Genomic DNA, 22,512 nt, shown 5'->3' with positions numbered 1-22,512 from the left:
CGACGGGGACGCTAGCAACGGAGCAGGTAAGTGAATAACTTCTGTATGGCTCATATTTAATGCACGATGTATATTACAAAGTGCATTAATATGGCCATACAGAAGTGCTTAACCCCACTTGCTGCCGCGAGACAACCCCTTTAAGGCTGCCTGCAGACGGCCGGGTCGGATCCCGCTGCGAGAATTCTCGCAGCAGGACCCAATCCGAGCCCCTGCAGGGACCAGTGCAGCGCTCACCTCTCCAGCGGCTCTGGCTCCATGATGTGCTGGCCAGCCAGCGCATGTGCAGAGCGGAGGCGGGAGAGACATTTCTGTGCGGGCCTCTGCGAGCCCCGCACAGAAATAGAGCATGCCGCAATTTGTTTTCTGCGTGTACTTTCACGTGGACAAATCGCGGCCGTCTGCATAGGATTGCGTTTTGCAATGCAATCCTATACAGGCGTGCAGTGGCGGAAATTCTGCAGGAAATCCCACCGCAGAATTTCTGTCTATGTGCAGGGGGCCTAACAGTATAATTTATACATTCTGTACATCCACATTCTTGTAAAAAAAATAATAAAGAAAGAACAAAACCTTCATCTACATCCTAAATACAAAAAGTCACTGAGGGAACTTAATATTCACTATTGCTTATTAAAATTTACCTTTTATTAATGATTACTAAAAAGTAGGGTCCACTACTAAAGTTATAGACGAATATCTAGATAAACAAATAACAAAACCTAAAGAACGAAGAGCAACAGCAAGAAAAAAACACCTGGAATGTTGTAGAACAACCAGATGAGATAGTATTATTACTAGGGTTACACTAGAGAGGCCACTAGGAAACCTAAAGCCTGTAACTGCTATACCGGCAGGGAGTACTAATGTACTTGATCAGGTTACCACATATATCATACAGAGGAGATCACTCCTAAAACCGGGACAGTTATTTTCTCTAATACTCAGGATGACTGAAGTCTGTATAAAGCCCTGATAATAGCTTTAAAAAAAAATGGACATGCTCCATATTCTGAAACCGCGGCTGCAGCCGCGGTTCCAGCCGGACTTACCACAGCGGATTGGCCGTCCCGTGTGGACGAGATTTCTGAGAAATCTCGTCCACATGGCTGGCTAATTCAGAGATTAGTGGCCGCGGGCGGATTTGCCGCGGCGAAATTCCGCGTGGCAAAACCGCCCTGTGTGAACCCAGCCTTAATGTACAACTGTCAGACTCCTGAATTCATACACCACTAATACGTTCCATGTCTCAGATCGTCTGCACAATAGCCTAATAATGAACCAGATACTTGTTTGCAACCGCAAACCTAAAGACTAAAGTGTCAGACTTGATACTATTCACTGGGCTATCAGTCCAAAACTAGCTATAAAAGCACTCAACGCTCTGATATTCAGCTGAGTGCTTTAACCCTTTCCAGTCCAATGTCTGGCCTGCCCCGACATCATAATTTCCCTCCACAGCTCCGATGTCGGGGCAGGCCCGACACTGCAGTGCAGGAGTGCATCTGCACCCGATCATCAGACACATCGGGTGCAGATGCACTCCTGCACTGGTCCTCATCGAGGACCCACGATGAGAAGGCAGAAAAGGTTTTTAACCCTTTCTGCCTTCTCCTTTACACATTACATAGCGCTCAATTAGCGCTATGCAATGCATAGAGATTCCGGCCGGCGATCATGTGACCGCCGGTGTTACCTGACCCCCGGCGGTCACATGAATGCCGAGCCGGGAGCCTGCACTGTGGGAGGACCTGCTTACCTGACCGGCGTCTTGCGCATTCTCCTTCTGCCTCCCGGCCCGATCGTGTGACCGCCAGGTGCCACCTGACCCCAGCGGTCACTTGATCGCCGAGCCGGGAGGCAGAAGGAGAATGCAGAAGCCGCCGGACAGGTAAGCAGAGCCCTCCACGGTGCAGTGAGCACCTGCACCCTCCTGAACTCTGTCAGTTCAGGAGGGTGCAGGGAAAATGTATTTTTTCTCACCCATTCTCCCCAGCTCCAATTTATTTGGAGCTGGGGAGAATGGGTGAGAAAAAATAAATGGATTGGAAAGGGTTAAAGGCAGCCATACACACACACACAACCACCGCAAGCTCAATGGCTCAGTTAAAACGGACAGACTGAATATCAGAGTGTTGAGTGCTTTTATAGCTAGTTTTGGACTGATAGCCTAGTGAATAGTATTAATTGTAGATTGTTGGTGTGTTGGCTTCCTGGAGTTGGAGTTCGACACATTGTGGATCAGATTAACAGATTAATGGGAGGAGTTGGCAAGGACTCACCGGTTGTGGTACACATTGGCACTAATAAAAAAGTTAGAGGTAGGTGGAAGGTCCTTCAAAATTTCAGGGATTTTAGGGAGCTATGATGTAAGCTTAGACAAGGGCCTCCAAAAGTAGTATTTTCTAACATTCTACCTGTACCACGGGCCACACCAGAAAGGCAGCAGGAGATTAGGGAAGTAAACCAGTGGCTCAAGAGTTGGTGTAGGAAGGAAGGGTTTCGTTGAGCCAGTGGACTTAGCAAAAATGCAAGGTGAGAGGGGGCTCTGGACAGCAGGGGTATTGAGACCCCACCAGCACCTTTATTATGCACCCGAGAAGCAGGATGAGCCCCTAGACCAGAGGCAGAACAGGAATCACAGCCAAAACTGGAGCCAAGACTACGGCCTCCTTCCCACGAGCGTGACGGGGTCCGCCGCGTAATATTACGCAGTGAAGCCCGTCACGGCGCCCCCCAGAGCCCCTATACTTACCTGCGGGAGATAGCGTGAAATCGCTTCCCCGCCCACCGCGTCACCGCCCACCGCCGCTGCGTCACCGGCCGTGTCACGTGCGCGGCCGGCCGCGTCATATGGCGTCATATGACGCGCGGCGGTGGGCGGGAAAGCGTTTTTTCACGCTATCTCCCGCTGGTTACAGCGGGAGATAGCGTGAACGGACGGCTTCCATTGACTGCAATGGAAGCCGTCAGTGCGTACAGCCCGTCCTCACCCGCAGAAAATAGAGCATGCTGCGGGTGAGGACGGGAGAAATCGCGGTGCGTAATTCCGCGGTGGAATTACGCATCGTGAGCATTGTGCTATTAGGTTCAATAGAACCTAATAGCTGCGGGCAACGCAGCGGATTTTCGCCGCGAATTACGCGGCGGAAATCCGTTCGTGGGAAGGAGGCCTACAGCCATTTCCAGAACCAGCTCCTGAGCAAGTTGCAGAAGCACCAGAGGCTGTACCACCTAACCTTATGGTTAATGCTCCTAGTACCTCCACTTCCTACACCATTCTGATCCACTGCATTCCCTACCGTGGAACTGCCACATGCTGAACCTGCAGCTAATGACAACCACCACCATGGGCTCTCTCTCCCCAAATTAGCAATCCCTCCATGGCTCATATAGAAGTCCAGGAGAAAGGGTTTCCTGCAAGGGAAAAATGGAGAGAGCCAGGGGGATGAGAGCGGTAGACAAAACCTCCGCCATAGATCAGGTCGGACGTTGTGAAAGGAGCTACGTATAAGCAACAAAGCGTACTAACTGATGAATCCCAGGTAGGCAGGAAAAGACCTATTTATTTGGGATAATGGTTAGGCTACATTCACAAGAGTGTGAATCTCGCATGAGTTTTGTGCATTGTAAGACATGCGAATGTCTAAACTCTATTCATTTGAATGCAGTTATACACATGAGCAATGTTTTCCCTCAGCGTGGTTGTGGGGTTAAAAAAAAATTGCTGCATGTCCTATTGCATCGCCCACTGTTTTCAATGGGGCAGTCAAATGCATCGCATGCAGGTAAAACGCATACTGACAAGTGTGATAGCGGGTCAAATGTCACTCTCACCCATGTGAATGTAGCCTTAGGCAACTTCACACGGGCAAGTGCGATATCAGGCCATGAATCACAGCCCAATTTCACACTCGCCAACATGCTTTTTTCCTGAGGATGTGAGGCATTTTTCTTTCAAGACTGCCTCGCATCACTTCGGGGAAGTCGCGATCCTCCCTCACGGCTGACAGCCAAAAGGCGGAGGATCGCAGAGATTCTACCATTGTTTTCAATGGGAGACCTCACATGGCATGCACTTAGCACACGGTGCGATGCTGCTGCCGACCCAATTGAAAACAATGGGCACTGCAATGCAAGAGCACGCAGAAAGATAGTACATACCACAATGCAGAAAAAACATCACTCCTGTGTGACCCCTGTCAAGAGAATGGGGTCATACAAGTGCGAGATTTTTTTCACCTGTATGAAGTCGGACGTAATTTTTTGTGTGTGTGTGATTTCCTGTTGCTCTTCTGCTTGTTGAAAGATGAGGACCAGCGTGATGCTACTAAAAAGAAATTTCCAGAGCAAATGTTTTTTTGGGCCTAAATTCTCCTTTAACGAAATGATTATTATATTTTAGGGCCAAAAGTGCCATTGAAATGTTTTATTGAAGAGTTTAATATTATATTATTTATTATGCAAGAAGTATTTTATAGAGTTTTATTGTTGCACTTATCTTATAGCATTGATCTACCTCCATCTCCTAGAATAACATTTGTGCCTGATCTGAAGTTCTACAGAAGTCCAACGCTGAGGACGTCTTTATTTAAAAAGAGGGGGATGTATGTGGTATTCTAGAATGGTCACTACATGTAATAGTTTCAATTTTGATGTAACGTATATGTTAATGCCTAGGTTTGAAGTTGGTGTTTTAAAGACTATAGAATTTAGTAAGAAATAGAACAGCCCAATGACTTGGCTCATTTCTCTGGCCAATCAGCATCAAGCTAATAGGGGAGCTAAAGTTATATAAATCCTTGTGATGTTCCTGAAATTTCAGAAGAGACACAGCAGGTGTAGTTGAGCAGACAGCTGGCTTAAGGGATGTAACATTTCAGGTCTTGACCAGTCACTCTGAGGAGGATTGAAGGAGCTTAGTGCTGGCTAAAAGTATCCTAGGGCTCTTGTGAGGAAACCTAGTACAGGAACAGATATAAAACGCAATAGCACCATGAGCCACCACCTTCAGATTGGACAATAAAAGACTAGATTAGAACAGATTGTTAATCCTTCACCACTGGAAAAGATGTATAAATATATTTTACGTTAATCTGCCTGAATCCTCTGTCTTTCTTCTATTGGGGACCACACACTACACCACACCAGGGAGCAGAAGCCAGCCAGTACCACGAGTCCCTAATATTCCACTGTGATGTATCCGGGTGGGAGTTGTAACAGCTAGAATGATTCCAACCTCCCAATCTGGGACATTATACTTCCTTTATTTTAGCATATAGTTCTATAAATGTGGAAGGTAAGGTTTGCTTACATTTCCTAAATACAAGACATTTAGTCTTAGTGAAAATATGAAGCAGAAGCTTTGCCGTGTACAAACCCGTTATGAATGGGGGAACATTGAGAAGATAGTACAGGGGATCTAATACAACCTCCAGTAACATTTAAAATCATAGACTCAACATTAACCAAAAACAAGGAAACTCGTCCAATACAAATAAGTCAAGAAACCTCTGGTAGTTCCCGAGTGCCAACCTATGTTATTATTAGGGTTTTATCTGTGAAGGAGGGCTGGGGTATTATACCAAAGCAAGTGACAAAAGTGTAACAGATGAACACACAGAAAAGGATTCTTTAAAAAGAAAAGAAAAAACAAACAAAAATAAAAAACACACACATTTTTAATGGTAAAACTGTAATTTGTAACGGTCCAGAATAAAGATAGCCCACTGATTCCAAGACTGAGGGGAACTCATAGTCACTATTCTTTTTGTTGGAGAATGACCAAGTATGTGAAGCTACCAGCCTCCCGAGGACGAAGAATTGGAATTCCCTGCCACCAGTGGGGCCCCAATTACTGCACCTGTACCATCTGCGGCATGTCAAACTAACATCATAAAAGGGAGTTGTTCTAATAAAGCAGCTTTAGAAACTGTAGAAAGGCAACGTTTTGGACATTTCTTTTATTCTTCCCCACTGACATTCCAAAGACTCAACTTTTCTAATTTTAGTCTATGTGCATGAAAAATGACTTCTTAGGAAAAGCTGTAGTTTGTTACTTGTTGTTCTACCAGAAAACTAGTATTTGGTCTAGTTTGTTCACAAGAGCAATCTAATAGATTTTGCATGTTGCTTTTTCCTACATTACCTGTTTGGTTGTAGTGCATCCAATTTAACATTATCTCTGGGGCTCGATACCATCGGGTTGCTACATATCCAGTCATTTCATCATCTGTCTGTCTTGCCAGACCAAAATCTAAAATCTGCAGGACAGAGAGAAATAAGTATATATACACCAATAGCTATTCGGGATTATTTAGGACTGATATATTTAAGTGGAAAACTGCCAAAAAGGAGCATGCTTACCCTTAATTCACAATCTTCATTTACAGCTAAATTGCTGGGTTTCAAGTCCTAAAATACATTAAAAACAAACAGATACAAGTACAATGTTATCACAGCAGGAGGAAACAGTACATAAGAAAATATATAAATGGCTGTGTGCTTTAAAAAATGTTGTCCAGCACCAGATGGACTACTACAACTGTATTGGAAATATTACAAAGCCCCATAATCGTATGTTCAGGCGTAGCAGAAATGCTGCTGATTTTCTGCGTGGAATTTCCACACTGAAATTTTGCAGCTTTTACAATACAAACAATGTAGATGAGACTTTAACAACTCTCACCCACATGGTGTGCAAAAAAAAATCAGCAGCGGTACCAACATGCAGGGCACATTTCAGATCTGCAGCACGTCAACTTAGGGTGTTGATTTTACACTTCAAATGAAGGGTTGAAATCCGTGAAAAACTCGCAAAACCCTGCAGAGACTGGCTTAGCAGGAAACAACTACTTAAAATAAGATTAATACTTTATTGGAACCATTTAAAAGCTACAACAAAAACTAGGTTGCAAGAAACTACCATACTGTCTGGTGCTGGACAACACGCTGTTCTTGGTCAGTATGCACATGTCCAGCTGAGCCAAGGCTGTGCCCCTGTTCTGGACTAGTCAGATAGCTGGCCGGCTCCTACTTCTCTTTCACAATACTTTTTAGACTGATATCAAACTGGCTTAAGGCCCATTTAGACACAATGATTCTCGCTCAAAATTCGCTCAAAGCCGTTTTTTGAGCGAGAACCGTTGCGTCTAAATGCACAGACATCGTGTAGTTTTCGTGCACGAGTCGTTCCTCGCTCAATTCTAGCGTTCTACAATTGAGCGATGAACTCTTATCAGAGGTACAGGCTGTTATCACGGTCAGTAGCGCTGATAAGATTCTTTCAGCTCGTTTCCCACTGGTAGTTCACAGCGGGACGCGAGCTGTAAGCTCGGAGAACAATGCAACTGTTTGCTTATGCAAACAGATGTATTGTTCGCCGAACAATAGCGTCGATGTCCCGCTCCACCTGCATAGCTCTTTAGTAGCTACTTAACTATTATAGACAGTGCAAAGAGGATTGCTCAAAACTGTCACTCAAACGGTCGTTTGAGCGATCATCTATCAGTGTAAATGGGGTCTTAAGGTGCGTTTAGACACAAAGATGATTGCTCAAAAGATGGCTTTTGAGCGATCATTTTACATAAACTACTAACTGGTACTAATGCCCAATAGTACCAATTAGTAGCGTGTGAGCCGCAGGGAGCAGAATTTATTCAGAGGACCGCCCACTGTTCTCTGAATAAATTCCTTTTGTTCTGCCGACAGGGCTGACAGCTGAGACAATGTAATCAGCGCTTCCTGGCAGAACACAGAGTGCTGTCCTTATCAGCTGTTCTGCTGAAGGACAGATTTCAAGCCGAACTGAACTCCATCGTTCGGCAGAAAACTGAAAGATGGGTACATATACATGCAAGGATTATCGCTCCAAAGATGGCTTCTGAGCGATAATCGTTGTGTCTAAATGGGCCTTTACCACCTAGGCAAGGATATTAGTCATTTCCATTATCATGCTGCCTAGTTTACCAGTAAAGAAAAATCGAAGATGTACACAGGACTTACTCTGTGGATGATTCCTGCTGAGTGGATGTACTGTGGAAATAAAATGTAAAAACTTTTATGCAGCAACTATCACGATCTGGCATGCAGCATTTCTCTTTGTAAATGGGTTTGTAGAGTTTTCAAAACACAATATACCATATATACTCAAGTATAAGCCTAGTTTTTCAGCAAATTTTTTTATGCTGAAAAAGCCCCCTCGGCTTATACTCGAGTGAGGTAAAAAAAAAAAAAATAAAAATCTGCAATACTCACCTCCCAGCCAGCGTCTGTGTCCCCGGCGCGATGGTCCCCCGGCAGTGCGGCAAGCTGTTTGAGAATTCTCCCCACTGTCATCTACCTGCTCAGCTTTGAATTCCCCCGCTGTCAGCACGGTGTAAGTAAGCACTGTGATTGGATCGATTGCCAGCCAATCACAGCCGATGCTCGATCATTTACAGCTATTCTGTGGATGACATCACTGAATGGCTGTGATTGGTTTATCGAGCGCCGGCTGTGATTGGCTGGCAATCGATCCAATCACAGTGCTTACTTACACAGCACTGACAGCGGGGGAATTCAAAGCTGAGCAGGGAGATGACAGCGGGGAGAATTCTCAAGCAGCTTGCCGCACCGCCAGGGAGACCATTGCGCCGGGGACACAGATGCCGGCTGGTAGGCGAGTATTGCATTTTTTCTTTACCTAGTATATACTCGAGTATAGCTAGGCTTATACACGAGTCAATAAGTTTTACCAGTTTTTTCTGGTAAAACTTATTGGCTCGGCTTATACTCGGGTCGGCTAATACTTGAGTATATACGGTAATCTCCGTAGGACACTAGGTCATACTCCTAGCACTCTAGCAGAGTACTGGCAAACAACCCATTCCTTCAGAACCAAATTTTCATTTACAGTCTAATTTAGTACAACGCCTCCAGATGTTTCCAAGCTCTCCGCTGTTTAGCAGTTTCACTGTGGTCATTTTGCAGCTTTGGGATGTCAGTAATTTATTAATAAAAAGGTTAAAATAGTTCAATAAAATAAAAATGCATCAAAGCACTGAGGGTATGTTCACACGGCAGAATTCGTCACGGATTCAAAGGTGGTTTTTGAGGTGGAATTCACTGTGGAAAATTCAGCAGAGAATTCCGACATGTGAACATACTATTAGAGAGCCGGCCTCTTCCCTGGCATAAACACTGCCTAATAAAATGTTACATTCTGAAAACTTCTCCCTTTCTGTGCTAGAACACTAAGGCCTCCTTCCCACGAACGGATTTACGCCGCGTAAATCCGTGGCAAAAATCCGCTGCGTTGTCCCCTGCTATTAGGTTCTATTGAACCTAATAGCACAATGCTCACGGTGCGGAATTCCACCGCGGAATTTCGCACACTGTGAAATCTTCCATCCTCACCCGCGGCATGTTCTATTTGCAGCGGGTGTACGCACTGACGGCTTCCATTGCAGTCAATGGAAGCCGTCCATTCACGCTATCTCCCGCTGCAACCAGCGGAAGATAGCGTGAAAAAACGCTTCCCCGCCTACCGCCGCGCGTCATATGACACGGCCGGCGCGTCACGTGACACGGCCGGCCGCGTCATGTGACGCGGTGGGCGTGTCACGACGCGACGGCGGTGGGCGGGGAAGCGTCTTCACGCTATCTTCCGCTGGTAAGTATGGGGTCTCTGGGGGGCGCCGTGACGGGCTTCACAGCGGAATATTACGCGGCGGAGCCCGTCACGCTCGTGTGAAGCCGGCCTTACAATACTGTTCATACTACTGCAACTGATAATATGAAGAGCAGTAGGAATATTCTAATTCTTCAAGCCTTCCCTACAATGTTGGACCATTATGCTGCTGCCATGATTTTGGTCTTCTAACAAGCATAGTCACATCTAAAATACTTTCTAGTGGATTTCCCTCTTGAAGAGCTATGATCGATAGGGACCAACTGCTGGGACCTCCATGATCCTGAGAATGAGTCCCAAAAGGCCCCCAAATAAATGTTGGATGATCTATTAATTTCAACGGGAGTGTCGGAAATGGAATACAAGCGCGAGGCAATCTCTAGTGCTCCCACTGAAATGACTAGAGCAGGTGCGTTTCAGAACACCACATACATAAGCACGATATACATACTTGTCCCTGGATCGAGCAGCATGGACCTGGCGATAGACTAAAGGGAACCCATGTACACCTCAAAGCAATACAACATGCTCTAGGCCGCCTGCAGACGGCCGGGTCGGATCCCGCTGCAAGAATTCTCGCAGCGGGACCCGACCAGAGCCCGTGCAGAGAGCAGCGCGTCATTCACCTGCTCCCGCGGCCCCGGATCTTTCATGTGCTGGCTGCCGGCGCACGCGCAGACCGGAGCAGATGGCCGGGGAGTGACATTTCTGTGCGGGGCTCTGCGAGACCCGCACAGAAATAGAGCATGCCGCAATTTGTTTTCGGCGCAGGATTTCGCGCAGGCAAATCGCGGCCGTCTGTGTAGGATTGCGAATTGTAATGCAAATATATGCAAGCGTGTACTGGCGGAAATTCTGCGGGGAATCCCGCCGCGGAATTTCCACCCGTGTGCAGGAGGCCTTATACTCATACACAAGGTTTTGCAAATGAATTTAGCCTTGATTTTCTTACATTTTTCCTATTCATCACAAACTAGCTTTATTTGCTGGAAAAATAACAATTTGGGCAGTGTAACGACATTAATGAGCTGTAATTTAGGTCCAAGTGGCAATACCAGAGGGGGGAAAAAATCCTTAATTTTGCAAAACACCTTTTAAACCAATCCTCTTTCCCCTTTCAAAGTCTGTGACCCTTCCCTAGTCTGTATATAGGACCAATCTTGTTTTGTTCGGGGTTTGATTATAATAACAGGTGGACTTTAAAGAGACAAATGAGCAAGACGTTTGATGCTTGAATTATGAAGATGCAGACCTTTAATTACTGAGGCCAGCACGGATCGGCATAACATCCCACATGAAATAGTATAGCATTCTGTGTCATTGTGGCCAAGAAAATGCCAGACGGCATTACTGGAAGCCAGAAGGACTGCATTATAGTCAATGAGGTGTGCCCAGCGCTGTTCATGTTCGGCATATGCCAGATCTGGCACTATAAGCATCTTCGAGAACGGAGCCGAACGGCAGAAATATAAGCACAGATGTGAAGGAGCCCAAATGTAAAACTAAAGAACAAGATGGTCCCTAGATGTCTTATAGTTATACCATAAGAAAAACAGGGCAGCACTGCATAGAGGAATAAATGTATCACCTTGAGTCCCCGAAGTAACTGATATATAAGGAACTGGATATGATCATCTGTCAGCTTCTGGCACTTCACAATGTTATTGAGGTCTGCTCCCATTAGATTGGTTACTAGATACCTGTTAAATAGAAACAAGCAGGCATATTATAGAATCAGACAAGAACGCTTTTGCAAAGCCCACAATTGCTCTCTATGTTCCACATATTGAGCTTTGAATGTTGACAATTGTAGCTTCTATGAAGGAGAGAGAATGCAGAGACTCCAACATGGCTATTATCTAGATGTAAAAAAGCATTATATGTAAAATAAATAAATATATATTTTTTTTCAGGGGAAGGGGGGAGATTTATAGGGGAATGGGGTTAGGGTGAACTCGTACGTACACCAACTCTGCTATGGCATTTTTTCCTCTATTTTTTTTTTTTTAAAGGCCACTCCAGTGAAAGTTTTTTCTTCTTCGTTCGTTATGTAACTAGTCTCCCAGTATACATAAGTTGGCTAGTATTACCTAGGTTAGATACTCCATACTATCTAAAACTTCCTATCCCCTTCATGTGGGTCATGCTATCTCAATCTGACCACCTGAAACTTTCTTCAGTCTGTGTAATATCACACAGAAATAATGTTGTCACACAGTTATAATAAAGGATATGATAGTTCAGCCTCCTGACTGTACAATTATGAGCTGTAATTTATTTAGACAAATACAGGGGGAAAAAAAAAAAAAAAAAAGAGATAATGTCAGTGTTGTCCTATCCCAGCAGGCAGAGATGGTACTGGTTCTAGCTGGTCATGTGATGCTGTGCTGATGCATCATCTTAGTAGAGCATAGAGAAATCTCTGCATTAGGGCTTATTTAGACCAGTGTTTCCCAACTTCAGTCCACCAACAGGTCATGTTTTGCACAGGTGATGTAATTATTGTCAGTGCCTCAGGTGTTCTTACCATTATCCTGAAAACATGACCTGAGGACTGGAGTTGGAGACCCCTGATTTAGACGACTGTATATCGGCTCGCTTTTCACGTCGAGCCGATATACGGTGTCCTTGTCTGCAGGGGGGGGTGGAAGAGACAGAAGCAGGAACTGAGCTCCCGCCCCCTCTCCGCCCCTTGCCACTATTTGCAATAGGAGGGGGCAGAGCTAAGTCCCGGAACTTAGCTCCACCCCTTCCCCTCCCATTGCAAATAGTGGGGAAGGGGCGGGAGCTCAGTTCCTGCTCCTGGCTCTTCCATCCTCCTCCCCCCTGCAGAGAAGGACACTGTATATCGGCTCGGCGTGAAAACCGAGCCGATATACGGTCGTCTAAATAAGCCCTTAAGATGCTGCCTGACAAGCATCAGACAGGAGGCTGCACTGCATGGAAGTGACTGCATTATACATAGGAGACCTCCAGAGAGTGCAACAGGCAATTAGGTGAGGAAGCAAAGATGGACAAAAAAAATTTTTCCGCAGGATTGGCTCTTTGAAGGTGTTCATAATGGTGAATTAATGACTAACTTTTTCCCCCGTGGGTCAGCACAATAACGACAGTTCTAAAATTATATATTTTTTTAGGATTTTCTACTTTTGTACAATAAGACCTCCTTTGTTGACCAAAAAAATTATTTTTAGCATTTAAAAACCCATAACATGTGAGGATTTATTTTTAGGTCACTCGGTATAGTTTTAATTGGCACTCTTTTAAGGTACAACTTTTTTTGATAATTTTTATCATGTTAGTGGGAAAAAAAAATTTTTGAAAAAAATTGCTAATTTTACTGTATGGGTTGTTATGGTTGTGGTGTTAAAAATGTAATTTATTTATTTTAAACCAAAAGAAAATTTAAATTGTATGTATGATTGAAAAACACAAGTGTGGCGTTCAGCATTAGCGCATACAGAGAGAATCAAACTCCTAGACTTGAATTATCAAACCCTTTTTAGTGTATAATCATTTGAATCATTTTCTTTGTACAACTGATCTGAGCACGATGTGTGAAGGAACAGGATTCTTTTAGGCCCTCTGTCACAGGAGGACTTCTTAAGAGGACGGCGCTGGTGCTTTCACATCAATACGCTGGGGAGATTTGAGGAATTGCAGAAAGAAAGGATCTGAATAGCAGAAGCAGTGATTGACAAGTTCCGTATTCTTATTTTTTCACGTTGTACAAGATGTTTCTAGGTTATTCTTGGAGATGTGGCTATATGCGGGAGACGTGACAGCTAGAAACTGTATGTTCACCTTTCAAACAGAGTTTTACACTTCCACAGATACAGTCGCCATAAAAAGTTAAATACATTTGCCTATTATGTACCGATTCTGATGCAGAGTATATGCATACTATGTGCTCTCAGATGGATTGTAAAGGCTCATTTAGACAACGATTATCGCTCAAAATTCGCTCCAAAGCCATCTTTTGAGTGATAATCGTTCTGTCTAAGGGATGATTTTTCAGGGAAGGGTTTATATTTAAAGCCCTTCCCCGAAAATCACTGCACACAGCCCATTTCTTGAAAGCAATGGTGCACGGATCTCACTCGAGTACAAACCCACCCTAGGCTTATACTTGAGGCAACAAGTTTTGTTACAGTTTTTTGGGGGTAAAATGTGGTGCCTCGGCTTATACTCGAGTATACGCGGGTAATCCCATTTTTCTGGGATTTCTGTATCAATTACACTGTGCAACAATTTTTTTTTTTTAATTTCGTAACAAAGTATATTGATATGTATCTAAAGTTAAAACATGCTAATTACACCAGTAAAACTGAATAATAGCAGCACGTCTCATTTTCAAGTTATTTAACCCCTTTGTGACCAAGCTTTTTTTTTTTTTTAAATCGTAACTCTTATTTATCCATTGACGTCGCTGTATGACGGCTTGTTTTTGCGGGACGGGTTTTATTTTTTAATGGTACTATTTAATGTACCATATAATGTACTGATAAACTTTTAAACAGTTCTGAGTAAAATGAAAAAAAAAAAATTTTTAAAACCCAAAACAAATTCCGCCATGTTTCGGCGCGTCTTGTTTCTATGGCCCAGAAACTGCAACAAAAATGACCTCATAACTTTATTATATGGGTTAGTACGATTACTACGATACCAAACTTATGTAGTTTTTTTCTTTTTTGCGGTACTACTTTTATTTTTTTTTTCCAAAGACATTTAATATTTTAAAAGTTATCTGCTGCACGCCATAGCTTTTTAATTTTTCAGTCCACATAGTTGTGCGAGGGCTCACTTCTCGCGGGACGTCCTGTAGTTTGCGTTAGTACCATCTTGGAATACAAATGACTTTTTGATCACCTTTTATTTTATTCTTGGAGACAGTATGGCGTTCCTAATTTTTTTCCAGACGACATTCACAGTGTGGGGTAAATAATGCATTACTTAGACCGGTCTTTTACGGATGCAGCGATATCAAGCATGTGTTTTTGTTTTATGATTTTAATTCTTTTATTTAGTCTAATCAATGACCTGTAAAAACACTGTTCATTAACTACAACCAACTGGTGGATGATGCGCGGTGTTTATGCCACATGGAAACATACTCTATATGTTACATGAACCTACCCTTATAGTGTTCAGTCAGCACGCGCTGTGTAACAGTGATTGCGGAATAGTTGCTTATTAAGCAAGGTTAATGGCGAGCCGACTGGATTAATTGTATAAGAATATTTCCAAAAAATACAATCCAACGGCAATTAAATTACATTATTCCCCATAATTGGAAAACATTACGTGGCAGAAAAAAAAAAAAAAAAAAAGATATATTTGAATTCAGTACACTAAAGTTACTATAAGCCGCCTATCTGCTTATCTGTTATAAAAATTGTGTTGCACAGTATAATTACTCAGGTATGTACACCATGGCCTGGAAACTATAGGAGGCATGAATACTTACACTTCATTAAAAGTTTCAACTGATGTAGATGGGGTAAAAACATCCAGTAGTCCTATAACCTGAAAAACAAATGAAACTTAAGTCAAGTCGTTCATAGATTGATTAAAAAAAAAAAAGCTGAACCATAGTTTTTTTTATATGTTCATCACAGAAGATGGCAAAAGAAGTATATTAAAGTGACATTAGTGCATGCCTGGGATATGCCTATATCTATCCTGAGAGAGAGAGATAAAAGGAAAGGCTAAATGCACCATGTGGTTGTCTTCTGCTGTCAACTTTCTAGTTTTTTACTTTACTCTCCAGTTTCAGGATAAAATTCTGGCCCGGGCCAGGAGGGGAGGGAAGTACAGTCTATTACTTGTAGCTCATCTCTGCTGCCATTCTGATCTCCCAGTTCTGAGCCCAGTTTTTGGCCATGTAGTATGGTTGCAGAAATTTTCGAACTACTTAATGCACACTGTGCACTGCTCTGACTGGCCAGTGCCGATAATGTGAGCAGCTCTGGCCAAGCAGAGCCGATATAGTACACTGGTAGGCTAACACTAGCAATGAACTGTAGGGACTAGGGAGTCTAAAGTTCGCATCGGCCATCTTAGATGACTGAAAATAAGGCCTGGTGGATTGGAGGGAGGGCAGAGAACAACTGCAGGTAACATAGCACTATTCTTCTCCAGTCCCAAAACTGTAGGGTCACTTGAAAAACAAGGCTACTAAAGTTGCTGATAACATGGAGAAACACATCAAAGCATTAGCTGCCAATATATAAAACTTTTAATTCAAAAATGATAAAATAAATGGAAACCAATTCACATACATAAAAGAAAAATCTTACAGAACTCTTCTACTGCAACTCAGAGGCCTCATGTCCATAGTTGGGTTAGATGTGCAGAACCCGCGAGGGAGATCTGCAAATTAAGCCACACAAAGGGAATCATGGGCGCCTGCAAAATAAGCCTTTTGGTCCGGAAAACAAATCGCGGCATGCTTCATTTTTCTGTGGATCCCACAGGAACGGCTTCCATTGAAGTTGATACATCCTATCCTCGGCCCACCGCAGCTGACACTGCAGAAGTGCTGCGGATCCCACAGGAAAGTAGTAGTTTGAAATAGAAAAACTCCTACTGCGCCGGAACAAATCCGCCATGCTGAAAAAAGAAGGTCCGGCCGGCAGAAGACCCGCACAGCTACTAGGTTTCTGCTAAGGCTCACATTTAACAATGCTTGGCTTTTATCTGGGCACATGTTGTCACAAACGTTGATCATGCACTTTTTTACAAACTCTCATTAAAGGTCCGGGATGATTTTGCAATCTCTGCTGCCACAATAAAACTAGCCTTTACAGCAGCCTCACTTTGTGATATGGCTTTTGTGAACCTAGTCTGCCGTAAAACCAAACTTCTTTTCATCTGCTCTACTTCCTGGCACTTTTGCCAGCTCTGTCCTTTATATTTGTGAACACATTCTGTTTCCTACTTTTCTAGAAAGCTTCCGTTTTCCACCTTTCATTCGGCCATTTTTGGGAGGAGTGGACTTATGTGACTGCTGGCATGAATGAAGCAGTAATAAATGTCAGAGGAGGGGGTGCTTGTGGGTACCGATTGTTGCGCCAACCCACCAACAGAGCATTGTGGGATTGGTGTTATTAGGCTCCTCCCACAAGTGCAGTATGATCTCTAATGGGCCAAATACAACTACACCGCCAGATTTAGCCTGCGGGCCAGTGTTCGAAGCTCCTGCATTAGAGAGTCACTAATGAGATGTACCACATCCTATGGATAAATGGTATGGAGGAGGAGAAAACCTTTCATACATTCATCAATAGGTTAATTTAATTCTAACATCTCCACATAGGAGCGCTTACGAAAGAGTCACATAAATCACCCTCTGATGGATTAGATCAGCAGTATAATTAGATTGGAGCACAAAATGAGTGATACAAATAGGCTTAAAAAGGAACCAAGGCTGCAGTTTCATAAGTATATTCCTTATTAGAGCAGCGTCTGTTCCTCCTCACTGCAGTATTTGTACATTTATTAGGTCCATCTGCAGCCAAGACATTACAGTCAGACACGGAGTATTTTAGTCTGGTCTTTCACAGCAAAATGACAGCAGGAATGAGTGTAGGTTTGCGAGGGCCGCACTACTGGGAGATGGCACTGACTCATGTCCACAATGCAGAAGCTAAAGGAAGCCAGCTCATGCCTACCAACAGGGAACCGAGGTGTGCCCGCACTAGTCGCTTCATCACCACACACTTGTATCTACAACTAAGTCAGAATAAATCTGTGGACAGATTTTCTACGCTCATTGGTATATTATTTTTATATTATATACACACACACACACACACACACACACACACACACACACACACACACACACACACACACTAAAAGAACCTTTACAACTATAGAAATGTATTATATTATACTTGTGTAAACTTAATTGCATATAGAAAAAGACTCGCTGTGTGAAAACATTAAGGTTATGCGCACCTGTAGCATATTTTGGTATGCGCCAAAATCTGTCAAAAACCGCATGCATCATGTGGATTTTGGAATATAGATTTCCCTCCCTCAATTAAAGAGGTGAAATCCACACTGAAAGTCCACAGTATAAATGGACATCCTGTAACTAATGCCTGCACCACACGGCGGCCCCACTGCAGAGCGGGTGAACTATTTCCAGCACCATGTGGATGAGATTGGTGAAGTCTCATCCACGTGACTTCTTCTGTAATTACTGCAGACTTTTCAAAACTAAATACACTTGTGGTCTTAATTACTGTAACCTATTGAGATATTCCTTCCGCCATAGAGGCACTTGGATATTTTTAATAAAACTAGTTAGTTTGGACTCTTCGATTTTGACAACATGGAGAATTGAGAACCGTGTCAGCAAAGCAGAGGTATATATGTTCACACGGCGTTTATTGGCTGTGGGTTTTATGGACAGTCCATATCCAATAAGCACGGCCTCTACATGGCATCTGCTCCACAGTCTATAAGGTCTGGATTTTTCCATAGTCAGATTTGAAATCTATGGGCCAAAGAAAAGAAAGTAGCGACATGTCACTTCTGAGCACAGAGTCAGCACCGGAAAATCTGCAGATTTGCCTACTGATAAGGGGTAAATCTATGTGTGGATCTGCAGTACACGGAAGTGAAAACCCACAGCAGCAATCTGCGGCTCAGCGCTGATGTCTGCCATGAGGCAGAACCTGCACAGGAAAATCAAACATGGATTTCGTTGTCTGAACATAAGCGGACTGTATCCAATGTAGCCGCCTGCCTCTCAGGGAATTCATGGGCTAGTGTGATACCGGGTTGTGAATCTCAGCCTAATATTACGCTAGGGTACGTGCGAGTTCCCCGCGATGTGAGGCGTTTCTGCATCAAAAACGCCTCCGAACACTTTAGAATGGGGTTCATATTTGTGCGTCCCACAACACACAAGTCTTGTGCGATTTTCATGGCCATGTGAAAGAGGCTTTAGTCTATGCAGAAAAAAAAAGCTACCATGTTTTCTAGTTGCTCAGAACTTACTTACATTGTGTGGCAATTCAAACATAGAAAGTGTGCGAGCGAACTAACTTACAGGATTTGCAAAAGAGTTTAAAGTTGATAAAATCTATTCCTACATAAATAAAGCTGAGAATTTTTCTGTCACATAGGTTTTGATTAAGACTCTGCCAGCAACTCATGTAAATTGGGTATTTTATACTCCATTCCCATGCTCTGAAAGATTAAACGAAAAAAAAGTTTGGTCCTGTGTTAGCCAGTAGAGCAATGTGTGATTGTTCTCAGTGGGGGAAACCAAGTAACTTCATAAAAATTCCGAACTTGACTTGTAATTATGTTGTCATCCACTAGGTAGTGCTGCATCACCTTCCATGTGCAGGTTGAAGGAGAGATAATACACATCATAAATCTGTCCTGAGCTCAGTGGCCTGATTTATGATTTATATCTCGGCTCAGTTTGTCTGTTTTAGGTTTTGAGTGTAAAACAGTCTCAGATTTCTGTGTGTGAACATTTATTTAGATCAAGAGGAATGTGTTCTCCTCCCCTCTGCATCTGTATGTTATAATCATGTGCCATCCAAACTAGTTTCATTCATTAGCCTGACGAAGGGGGTGAAATATCCCCAAAAGCTCGCATTAACATTATGTATTTTTGTTAGCCATTAAAAGCTATCATATCTACAAGATTATTTAGTTTCTCTTACTGAGAACAATCACACACTGGAAAAGATTGGCATGAAATAACGAACCTACAGGGCAGCTCATAAACCCAAATAGAATGGAGATATATAGTGGCAAGACGCATGGCATCTACAAACCAGAAAATACAATCATTTCAAAAAACCAAAAAACCAAAAAAAACACCCAAAAAACCCCAAAAAAACAGTTCTCCACACGGCTCAATAATAAAGACATTAATAAAAGTATAGGTTTTAAAACCAATAGGTTTTAAAACCAATAAAAACACAGAACAATTACACCACTTAAAAAAACAAACAAACAAAAAAAGACACTTCACTGTGGGGCCCGCACAGTAAATCACTGCAACAACAACTAATTACTTGGTCTCCAAACAAGTAACAATGACTCCTGCCCAGCGGATCTGACCACATATTACAGCACACATATATGCTGCAGTATGCCATTTGTCAATGTCAGAAAGCCAGCAGTTTAAACCTGCAGTAGTTACAGTCCAACTCCAGTGAGGAACAGGCAGATAGCATTGGCATCATTTGGAGACCGTCTCTGCTTTGATCATATCTGACCTTTGCCTCAGTCGCCATCTTCACTGTGTTGTACACAATCTTGTTGGTTTCACCAAGTGCATGCTGGAGTACCGCCATTCTGCAGCTGAGAAAAAAAAAAAATCTACACCACAATTTGCATCAAATTTACCACTTGCTGCGGATGTACAGCGGATTTCATCCCATCCATTAAAGTGGTAAAGTCTGGTGCAGATTTTATCAGCTGCGGAAAATCCTCAGTAAGTCCATAACATGTGAACGTACCCCAGGACGTACAGAATCAGGTTTGATTATGCAAACTGAGAGCTTTCCTATTTCTCGTGTCTCGCTGTAATGGCAATAGGTCTTGAAAGGAAAGACTTATGCAATGACGCACATGGATGGCCACACAATCTGTAACTGACGAGTGATAGAATGTAATGAAGGAAGCTTAGGCAATCGGTTTCCTCAAAGTATCAGCTGGATATATATTGGCAACACAGGAAAGAATTACATTTTAACCCCTTAATGACAGTTTCAGTTTTTGTATTGCAGGGAGCTTATGGGTAAACTAGCCGTCAGACAGCCAAGCGCCAACCATACCAAGCACAGGCAGGACACCAGTGGCAGGCAAACTGATGGGGCAAAGTAAAAAGGTGCATGCATCGAAAGAAAGCCCATTACTGACCACCATAAAAAGGTGTATTGGTGGTCACCAACGGATTAGGCTGTTCTCTTTTTTTAAAGTCACACTGTTCAATGTGATTTGATGCAACATTTCATACACACACTAATAAGTTGCTGTATATACTCAAGTATAAGCCTAGTTTTTCAACACATTTTTTTGTACTTGAGTCAGGCAAGGCTTAAAAAAAAACAAACAAAAGAAACCCTCCATTCTCACCTCCCAGCCGGCATCTGTGGCTTCGGCGGCAGGCTGCTTGAATTCTCTCTGCTGTCATCCCCCTCCGTCAGTGCTGTGTAAGTAAGAGCTGTGATTGGATCGCACGTCGGCCAATGACAGCGGGTGCTCGATCATTCACAGCCAAACCAGCTGCTTTAGAATTCTTCCTGCTCAGCTTTCAAATCCCCTGCTGTCAGTGCTGTGTAAGTAAGCGCTGTGATTGGCTGGCGCTCAATCCAATCACAGTGCTTACTTAACACAGCACTGACAGAGCCGACCAGAGAGGACGGCGGGGGATGACAGCAGGTAGAATTCAAGCACCTTCTCACACAGACGCCGGCTGGGAGGTGTGTATGGAGGGTTTTTTAACCTAGTATATACTCGAGTATAGCTCGGCTTATACTCGAGTCAATAAGTTTTACCAGTTTTTTGTGGTGAAACTTATTGTCTCGGCTTATACTCGGGTCGGCCAATACTCCAGTATATACGGTACTTGCATTTCTTATCAGATGATAATTCTGAAATATCTTTTCGTATAACTCGTATGCTGGGTTTTTCCTCTGTCATTTCTCCTGTTTATATTCATTAATAAATTACAGGAGAATCGGGCTCAAACGAGTGGAAGCATACAAAGCATTATTCGCGGGCAATCAAATGCTTTTTCTTACACTGTTTCACTTATATTTGCATATAAGAATTTCATAATACACAAGCCAGAAAAAAAAAAACAACAAACACAGCGTGTTCTATTTTAATGCATATTATGTGCAAAAGAGCCCAGTGTTCTCTATGGTTGCATAATCAACGTTGCCCATTCCAAGTTACATAGCGTAAGGCGGTCATCGATGCACACCGTTGCGAAACTACAGAGCGGGAAATTTAAATAAAAGAAAAAACAGGAAGATTGTATATGACAGCGCGCATAAGATACTGCCATACACAGCGATAGGCCGGCTCTCCGCAGGCTCCACAGCAGTAAAAAAAAAGCAGGGTTTTACGCATACGGTTTGTATCCGCAAGTGTGAGCGAAAATACATATCTCGCAATGGCCACTGTTTAGTGCGAATCGACCACCTGGAGTCAACAATCCAAATCCGCCTGTGCAAGCCGGCCTGAGATTTGATTTTATGCCTCCATCTATGTGAATGAGGTCTTAGACCGCTATAAGAGATTTACACAGAGATACATTAACTGTTATATTCATGAATAGCTTTCCAGGAATAGGTTACTTACATTTTCATGTTTCATGTGTTTGAGCAAACGTAGCTCTCTATAGGTCCGTCGTGCGTGGACAAGGGACTGAAAAGGCCTGGATAGCTTTTTGACTGCCACCTTTTGTCTCGTCTTTGTGTCATAGGCAGAACTGAAAGAGAATTAATACAATACAATAAAGATGATGAAATAAAAGTCCTGCAGTTACCTTATCAGTGTGCTAGCTTAAAACAGTTAGGGGAAATAAATAAATAATAATAATAATAAAAAAAAAAAAAAAAAAAATGTTTCCTCCAAGAACAAATATACCAAGTCTGCAACCACTGCACAGGAACAGCATGTGTGACATAAATTAGGCCCATCGGGGTGGTCAACTTTTGGTAAGTTTCTAGACAGTCTGCAAAAATAGGGAAATCTTTTCCCCAGCATTCTCAAAACAAAAAAAAAAAAAAAACACCTAATTTTTTTTTTATTTTTTAAAGAGCTGCAGGAGCCTGTGAAGACTACTGTAATTA

The 22,512-nt window shown here is 43.0% G+C and overlaps 1 protein-coding gene across 1 annotated transcript in view; it reads right to left on the bottom strand.

Moving 5' to 3' along the window:
* MAPK11 (mitogen-activated protein kinase 11) overlaps positions 1-22,512 on the bottom strand; it is a 49,384-nt gene that overhangs the window by 12,041 nt on the left and 14,831 nt on the right. Inside the window, exons 2-7 of the mRNA XM_066591868.1 lie at positions 22,019-22,148; positions 15,138-15,196; positions 11,259-11,370; positions 8,005-8,034; positions 6,367-6,414; positions 6,149-6,263 (exon numbers count right to left, since the gene is read on the bottom strand). Of these exons, the coding sequence (XP_066447965.1) occupies positions 6,149-6,263; positions 6,367-6,414; positions 8,005-8,034; positions 11,259-11,370; positions 15,138-15,196; positions 22,019-22,148 (494 nt within the window). The remainder of the gene's footprint in view (positions 1-6,148; positions 6,264-6,366; positions 6,415-8,004; positions 8,035-11,258; positions 11,371-15,137; positions 15,197-22,018; positions 22,149-22,512) is intronic.

The sequence above is a fragment of the Eleutherodactylus coqui genome, chromosome 2, assembly GCF_035609145.1.
Source record: "Eleutherodactylus coqui strain aEleCoq1 chromosome 2, aEleCoq1.hap1, whole genome shotgun sequence".
Taxonomy (NCBI): Eukaryota; Metazoa; Chordata; class Amphibia; order Anura; family Eleutherodactylidae; genus Eleutherodactylus; species Eleutherodactylus coqui.
Note: the sequence above shows the minus strand (reverse complement) of the source record. Positions and strands in the feature narration are given on the sequence as shown.